General features: G+C 48.7%; 1 protein-coding gene across 1 annotated transcript; it reads right to left on the bottom strand.

Annotated features, from left to right (window-relative positions):
• On the bottom strand, nt 1–5,209 carry NDUFS2 (NADH:ubiquinone oxidoreductase core subunit S2; the record flags this gene model as incomplete). The annotated part of the gene is given in 11 exon segments (XM_056551544.1): nt 1–16; nt 1,874–1,951; nt 2,055–2,129; nt 2,244–2,356; nt 2,458–2,478; nt 2,481–2,577; nt 3,781–3,821; nt 3,824–3,889; nt 3,892–3,969; nt 4,227–4,330; nt 5,054–5,209. Coding segments are annotated over 11 exon segments (775 nt in total), but the record flags the coding sequence as incomplete, so codon positions are not given.
• Nucleotides 5,210–9,531: the final 4,322 nt, after the last annotated feature.

The following is a 9,531-nucleotide window of genomic DNA, read 5'->3' as shown; positions in this document are numbered from 1 at the left end:
GGTTATTGGTCAGCATCTACGGGGCCACAGAAGAGGATTATGGTCTGACATCTATATACTACTACACACAGCGCCCCCTAGTGAGAGGGTACATTATATACACCGACACACAGCGCCCCCTAGTGAGAGGGTACATTATATACACACACACAGCGGCCCCCTGGTGAGAGGGTACATTATATACACACACACAGCGCCCCCTGGTGAGAGGGTACATATATACACACACACAGCGCCCCCTGGTGAGAGGGTACATTATATACACACACACAGCGCCCCCTGGTGAGAGGGTACATTATATACACACACACAGCGCCCCCTGGTGAGAGGGTACATTATATACACACACACAGCGCCCCCTGGTGAGAGGGTACATTATATACACACACACAGCGCCCCCTGGTGAGAGGGTACATTATATACACACACAGCGCCCCCTGGTGAGAGGGTACATTATATACACACACAGCACCCCCCTGGTGAGAGGGTACATTATATACACACACAGCGCCCCCTGGTGAGAGGGTACATTATATACACACAGCGCCCCCTGGTGAGAGGGTTTGGTGAGAGGGTACATTATATACACACAGCGCCCCCTGGTGAGAGGGTACATTATATACACACACAGCGCCCCCTGGTGAGAGGGTACATTATATACACACACACAGCGCCCCCTGGTGAGAGGGTACATTATATACACACAGCGCCCCTAGTGAGAGGGTACATTTATACACACAGCGCCCCTAGTGAGAGGGTACATTATATATACACACAGCGCCCCTGGTGAGAGGGTACATTATATACACACACAGCGCCCCCTGGTGAGAGGGTACATTATATACACACACAGCGCCCCCTGGTGAGAGGGTACATTATATACACACACAGCGCCCCCTAGTGAGAGGGTACATTATATACACACACAGCGCCCCCTAGTGAGAGGGTACATTATATACACACAGCTGGAGGCACCTTGGCTGGGAAACACTGGGTTAAGTGTGAGAAAATCCTCTGTATGAAAAGGAAGGAAGTTTTTGGGTCCCAGGCCTTGGAGAACAGGATCTGCACCCGGGCGGCAAAACTTACCGCAATCCTGAGAGCGAAAAGTTCTGTGGCTTTCTAATATACATTGCTCTTCAGTTCTTCACAGTGCTTGCTGTCAGTGAATAGCTACAAACAGTTTACATCCACAGGTGACGTGCCATCGTGAGCCCTGTGCACCTCTCTCGACCGGATGTTTTTTCTGCCTCTGGATGTAAATAAGTAGGTTATTGTTCACTGACAGCAAGAAGAGATACTGAAAAACTGTCTACTAGAAAGTGGCAGAACCATATACAGAGTGGAGGAGCCTGATCTGGTGCAGAGATCACCATGTGCGCCCTCTACAGGGGAAAGATAGCATTACATGGTGTTCGTAACAAAACAAATGGACCCTCGCGCCTTCTTGCCTACCCCCCCCCCCCGCCCATTGCCCAATCACCCCACCCCCCCCCCGCCCAATCACCCCCCCCCGCCCAATCACCCCCCCCCCCTTGCCCAATCACCCCACCCCCCCCTTGCCCAATCACCCCACCCCCCCTTGCCCAATCACCCCACCCCCCCCTTGCCCAATCACCCCACCCCCCCCCTTGCCCAATCACCCCACCCCCCCCTTGCCAATCACCCCACCCCCCCCCTTGCCCAATCACCCCACCCCCGCCCAATCACCCCCCCCCCGCCCAATCACCCCCCCCCCGCCCAATCACACCCCCCCCCGCCCAATCACCCCCCCCCCCGCCCATCACCCCCCCCCTTGCCCAATCACCCCCCCCCTTGCCCAATCACCCCCCCCCCCACGCCCAATCACCCTCACCCCCGTCGCCCTCCTCACCTCCTCCAGCTCATCCAGCCGCAGAGAGAAGGTTTTTATGAACTCGTAGATGTCGTCCATCAGGCCAAGCGGCATGTCCTAGGGGAGACAGGACCATGAATCAGCAGGACGCCCCTCATATACACCTCTACAGCGCCCCTGCAGACCTATGTAAATCCTGACACTACAGAACATTCCCCACCTGGTGCACTCCGCCCGGACGGACATAAGCTGCGTGCATACGGGCCCCCGACACCCTCTCATAGAACTCGAACATCTGCAACAAAAAAGGAAGGTTCTTATTCACTGACAGCAAGAAGAGATTTTATTACAGGCAGGGAAGGATATTTAACCCCTTCTCAGTAGTAGCTGTAGGACGCGGGATCATCACCTTCTCTCTCTCCTCAAATAACCAGAAGAATGGCGTCATGGCGCCGACATCCAGGGCGTGGCAGGCGACCGCCATAATGTGGTTCATCAGACGGGTGATTTCTGCAAACAGCACTGGAAAAAACGAAAAAGACAATTCAACAGCCATCCTCCGCTCCGCAGATCATCCACACTGAGCATTATGGGAACAAAAGGGGCCTCCAGGGGGCGCTCACCTCTGATCCACTGCGCCTGAGCGGGGGCCGGATGTTCAGGAGCTTCTCTACTGCCAGAGAGTAACATTGTTCATTACACATCATAGAGACGTAGTCCAGACGGTCAAAGTATGGCAGAGCCTGGAAGACAAGGCAGGGGCGTCAGCGGCTGGACGGGGGGCCCCACATATCAGGGGCGGGACGGGGGGGGCCCACATATCAAGGGCGGGACAGGGGGGCCCCACATATCAGCGGCAGGACAGGGGGGCCCCACATATCAGGAGGCAGGACGGGGGGGGCCCCACATATCAGGGGCGGGACGGGGGGGGCCCCACATATCAAGGGCGGGACAGGGGGGCCCCACATATCAGGGCAGGACAGGGGGGCCCCACATATCAGGGCAGGACAGGGGGGCCCCACATATCAGGAGGAAGGACAGGGGGGCCCCACATATCAGGAGGCAGGACGGGGGCCCACATATCAGGAGCAGGACGGGGGGGCCCCACATATCAGGAGGCAGGACGGGGGGGGCCCCACATATCAGGGGGCAGGACAGGGGGCCCCCACATATCAGGGGGCAGGACAGGGGGGCCCCCACATATCAGGGGCAGGACAGGGGCCCCCACATATCAGGGCAGGACAGGGGGGCCCCACATATCAGGGGGGCAGGACAGGGGGGCCCCCACATATCAGGGGGCAGGACAGGGGGGCCCCACATATCAGGGGGCAGGACAGGGGGGCCCCACATATCAGGGGCAGGACAGGGGGGCCCCACATATCAGGGGCAGGACAGGGGGCCCCACATATCAGGGGCAGGACAGGGGGGCCCCACATATCAGGGGCAGGACAGGGGGGCCCCACATATCAGGGGCAGGACAGGGGGCCCCACATATCAGGGGCAGGACAGGGGGGCCCCACATATCAGGGGCAGGACAGGGGGGCCCCCCATATCAGGGCAGGACAGGGGGCCCCACATATCAGGGGCAGGACAGGGGGGCCCCCATATCAGGAGGAAGGACGGGGGGGGGCCCCCACATATCAGGAGGAAGGACGGGGGGGCCCCCCACATATCAGGAGGAAGGACGAGGGGGCCCCCCACATCTCAGGAGGAAGGACGGGGGGGGCCCACATCTCAGGAGAAGGACGGGGGGGGGCCCCACATCTCAGGAGGAAGGACGGGGGGGGCCCCACATCTCAGGAGGAAGGACGGGGGGGCCCACATCTCAGGAGGAAGGACGGGGGGGGGGCCCCCACATCAGGAGGAAGGACGGGGGGGCCCCCACATCAGGAGGAAGGACGGGGGGGGCCCCCCACATCAGGAGGAAGACGGGGGCCCCTCTACACACCTGCAGTAGGTTTGTACTCTATGAGCTTCTCGGTGCCCGATGCAGGAGCCCCACATGGGGGTCGCACTTCTTCACCGACTCCCCGCTCAGCTCCATGACCAGGCGAGGACACCGTGTGCGGCCGGGTGCTGGGGCCCAAAGTTGATGGTGAGGTTGGAGACGTCCTTGTGGGCCGGGGGGTCTTTATCTGTAGGGGAGACCCCAGAATACAGTGAGGAGGAGATCTGTACACTGACACCTGCTGGTGGATACACTGTACTGCACCCAACAAACCTGCTGACACACTGACACAACCAACAGCTCTGAACTGACACAATCCTAATAATCTCTGCTCGCTGTCACACAGCTGAGGGTTCGTTACACTTGGGTCAGCTGCACAATCTCTGTTCTGATGTTCTGTTACAGTGTATCGGTGCGGTCGTCTATACTGGACACTATACTCACCGTGCCAGGGGGCCGGCAGCCATTTGGCGGTGGCGGCGGAGGGATACATGACGGCGCCTCCAAACTGCTCCATGAACTCCACATCCGGCTGCCATTGCTTCTCCCTGGAAGGATGAGAATCATTGAGAGTCAGGAGCCCGGGACAGCTGAGTGCGGCCACAAGAAGCAGTCATCAATCAGGAGCCCGGGGACAGCTGAGTGCCCCCCCCCCTCACAGGAGTCATTGATCAGAAGCCCAAGACAGCGGAGTGCCACCCCCCCAGAAGTTTCATTAGTCAGGAGCCCAGGACAGCTGAGTGCCACCCCCCCCCCCCCCAGAAGTTTCATTAGTCAGGAGCCCAGGACAGCTGAGTGCCACCCCCCCCTCCCCCCTGAAGTTTCATTAGTCAGGAGCCCGGGACAGCTGAGTGCCACCCCTTAGAGGATTCCCTGGTCACCCGGGACAGCTGAGTGCCACCCCTTAGAGGATTCCCTGATCAGGAGCCCGGGACAGCTGAGTGCCACCCCTTAGAGGATTCACTGGTCAGGAGCCTAGGACAGCTGAGTGCCCCCCCCTCACAGGAGTCATTGATCAGAAGCCCAAGACAGCGGAGTGCCACCCCCCCCAGAAGTTTCATTAGTCAGGAGCCCGGGACAGCTGAGTGCCACCCCTTAGAGGATTCCCTGGTCAGGAGCCCGGGACAGCTGAGTGCCGCCCCCGGATGAGATGAGGCCGCCATAGTGTCCCAGCTGCCCCGGACCCCTATATACACACCGGACATAATTGTGGGGTGCACCCGTTTTGGACCCCCCCCCCTCCCTGCGCCCTTCTCCGGCCCCCGCATTACCTGACCGGCTGGGCCACCCTCAGCCATCGTCCGGACAAGACTCCTGAAGGTGCCCGCAGCCTCCCCAGGGCTCTGAGCGCCGCCATCTTCCCTGACAGAACGAGCGAACTGACAGCTGGGAACTTCCGGTGTACGGCTCCGGCTTCAGCGCTGTCACAATGAATAGGTAACGCGCCGCCATGTTGGGTGAGGAAGGCGGCGTGATGACGTACTTCCGCCGCCGCAGACACGCTGGCAGTCATCTTGGATAAGGGAACTGTGTTTATTTCACTTTGTTTATAATTTCATAATGTGAAAAGGGGGGAGGGGATTTTATAATTATCGGGGGAGGGGCTTATTTATATATTTTTATTTACTTTCTATTCTTTTCTTTTTTTCCACATCCCTTTGGGTGAATATTTATAATTTAGGATTTTCCTAGTATATTGACGGAAAATATAGATTTTATGGCAGACAGGAGGCGAGTATCAATTGCTCAATAGACAGATAAGTACCATTGTGATAACTGTATGATAAGCTGTTCACTGTTTCTATATAGACTTATATAACTCTTTCCTTGGGAACAGCTGGGAGTCTTATTCCCACTCCCTTATTCCCATTACCTTTTTGTTTCTACATTTTTTCCTGTATTTTTTCTTATATGTATATATATAAGAAAAAATACAGGAAAAAATGTAGAAACAAAAAGGTAATGGGAATAAGGGAGTGGGAATAAGACTCCCAGCTGTTCCCAAGGAAAGAGTTATATAAGTCTATATAGAAACAGTGAACAGCTTAAAATACAGTTATCACAATGGTACTTATCTGTCTATTGAGCAATTGATACTCGCCTCCTGTCTGCCATAAAATCATGTATCTGCTTTGACTTGTTGCGCTAAATCCCAGGACAACACGGAGTCCATTTACATCCAGTGTCCTCTTAGGGGTTAATGACTCCGGGGTGGTCGCATACCCAGTGGCTTTTGGCGTGTTACGTTTTTTGTTTTTTTTACACTTCTACCATTAATGGGAATCTACATATATTCTCCAAACTCTGGACATACGGTTTACAATGTTAAGTCAATGCATACGGTTTTCTATACGGTTTTCTATCTGGTTTTCTATACGGTTTTCTATACGGTTTCTATACGGTTTTCTATACGGTTTTCTATTCGGTTTCTATACGGTTTTCTATACGGTTTTCTATCTGGTTTTCTATACGGTTTTCTATACGGTTTCTATACGGTTTTCTATACGGTTTTCTATTCGGTTTCTATACGGTTTTCTATTCGGTTTCTATACGGTTTTCTATACGGTTTTCTATACGGTTTCTATACGGTTTTCTATACGGTTTTCTATTCGGTTTCTATACGGTTTTCTATACGGTTTTCTATACGGTTTTCTATACGGTTTTCTATACGGTTTCTATACGGTTTTCTATACGGTTTCTATACGGTTTTCTATACGGTTTTCTATTCGGTTTCTATACGGTTTTCTATTCGGTTTCTATACGGTTTTCTATTCGGTTTCTATACGGTTTCTATACGGTTTTCTATACGGTTTCTATACGGTTTTCTATACGGTTTTCTATACGGTTTCTATACGGTTCCGTACGGTTTTTAACTTGAAGCCGTATACGGGAACTGTATTGCAAAAATGTGGTGTGCGCGCACCCTAATAATACCTTCTCCGCCCCAGACTCAGGTCATCATTGATGGCGCCCTAAACCGCCCCTACCGCCCTCTTCTCAGCGCCCCCTGGTGGCGGTGGGTACTGGGGTATTAATCGGGGGGGATCTCTCTGCTCTTTACCTCCCTCATTACTCTAATACAGTGTTTCCCAACCATTGGTGCCTCCAGCTATTGCAAAACTACAACTCCCAGCATGCCCGGACAGCCGTTGGCTGTCCGGGCATGCTGGGAGTTGTAGTTTTGCAATAGCTGGAAGCGCCCTGGTTGGGAGACACTGCCCTACTACCATATAATACATTAATGTGACTCTATATCCATATATAATACTGTATTTGTGCGGCACGAGAAGCTCCGCCCCCCCCCCCGCCCTCATCTAAAGGGTTAATCGCTCTCCATTACTTGGTCAGGATTCTCTTCTGATGTGTCTGAAATCTTTGATCCAGATGAATATTACACTTAGCGTAAAGATAAATTTAAATGGACGCCGTCACTTTAAAAAATAATAATAATAATAATTATAATAATAATAATTACATGTCGAGAGTGAAAAGTTTTGATCTCTTGGGGTCTGAGAGTTTAGAAGAGTATGGCTGAGACCACCCATAGACGCTGGTCACATGACACAGAGAGGGAGAGAACACAATTGGCGCTGATCGTGCGGAGTGTGAACTGCTGTATAATCTGTAGTATTACATCTACATTATAATAATCTGATATCTCTACTGCCACCTGCTGTATAATCTGTGGTATTACATCTACATTATAATAATCTGATATCTCTACTGCCACCTGCTGTATAATCTGTAGTATTACATCTACATTATAATAATCTGATATCTCTACTGCCACCAGCTGTATAATCTGTGGTATTACATCTACATTATAATAATCTGATATCTCTACTGCCACCTGCTGTATAATCTGTAGTATTACATCTACATTATAATAATAATATGATATCTCTACTGCCACCTGCTGTATAATCTGTGGTATTACATCTACATTATAATAATCTGATATCTTTACTGCCACCTGCTGTATAATATGTGGTATTACATCTAAATTATAATAATCTGATATCTCTACAGCCACCTGCTGTATAATCTGTAGTATTACATCTACATTATAATAATCTGATATTTTTACTGCCACCTGCTGTATAATCTGTGGTATTACATCTAAATTATAATAATCTGATATCTCTACTGCCACCTGCTGTATAATCTGTGGTATTACATCTACATTATAATAATCTGATATCTCTACTGCCACCTGCTGTATAATCTGTAGTATTACATCTACATTATAATAATCTGATATCTCTACTGCCACCAGCTGTATAATCTGTGGTATTACATCTACATTATAATAATCTGATATCTCTACTGCCACCTGCTGTATAATCTGTAGTATTACATCTACATTATAATAATAATATGATATCTCTACTGCCACCTGCTGTATAATCTGTGGTATTACATCTACATTATAATAATCTGATATCTTTACTGCCACCTGCTGTATAATATGTGGTATTACATCTAAATTATAATAATCTGATATCTCTACAGCCACCTGCTGTATAATCTGTAGTATTACATCTACATTATAATAATCTGATATTTTTACTGCCACCTGCTGTATAATCTGTGGTATTACATCTAAATTATAATAATCTGATATCTCTACAGCCACCTGCTGTATAATATGTGGTATTACATCTACATTATAATAATCTGATATCTCTACTGCCACCTGCTGTATAATATGTGGTATTACATCTAATTTATAATAATATGATATCTCTACTGCCACCTGCTGTATAATATGTGGTATTACATCTAAATTATAATAATCTGATATCTTTACTGCCACCTGCTGTATAATATGTGGTATTACATCTACATTATAATAATCTGATATCTCTACTGCCACCTGCTGTATAATCTGTAGTATTACATCTAAATTATAATAATCTGATATCTAAACTGCCACCTGCTGTATAATCTGTAGTATTACATCTAAATTATAATAATCTGATATCTCTACTGCCACCTGCTGTATAATATGTGGTATTACATCTACATTATAATAATCTGATATCTCTACTGCCACCTGCTGTATAATCTGTAGTATTACATCTAAATTATAATAATATGATATCTCTACTGCCACCTGCTGCATAATATGTGGTATTACATCTAAATTATGGTAATATGATATCTCTACTGCCACCTGCTGTATAATATGTGGTATTACATCTAAATTATAGTAATATGATATCTCTACTGCCACCTGCTGTATAATCTGTAGTATTACATCTACATTATAATAATCTGATATCTCTACTGCCACCTGCTGGATAATATGTGGTATTACATCTACATTATAATAATCTGATATCTAAACTGCCACCTGCTGTATAATATGTGGTATTACATCTACATTATAATAATCTGATATCTCTACTGCCACCTGCTGTATAATCTGTAGTATTACATCTAAATTATAATAATCTCATATCTCTACTGCCACCTGCTGTATAATCTGTAGTATTACATCTACATCATAATAATCTGATATCTCTACTGCCACCTGCTGTATATTATGTGGTATTACATCTACATCAGCATAATATGATATCTCTACTGCCACCTGCTGTATAATCTGTAGTATTACATCTAAATTATAATAATCTGATATCTCTACTGCCACCTGCTGTATAATCTGTAGTATTACATCTAAATTATAATAATAAGATATCTCTACTGCCACCTGCTGTATAATATGTGGTATTACATTTAAATT

This window comes from Hyla sarda, unplaced genomic scaffold (assembly GCF_029499605.1).
Source record: "Hyla sarda isolate aHylSar1 unplaced genomic scaffold, aHylSar1.hap1 scaffold_1079, whole genome shotgun sequence".
NCBI lineage: Eukaryota > Metazoa > Chordata > Amphibia > Anura > Hylidae > Hyla > Hyla sarda.
Note: the sequence above shows the minus strand (reverse complement) of the source record. Positions and strands in the feature narration are given on the sequence as shown.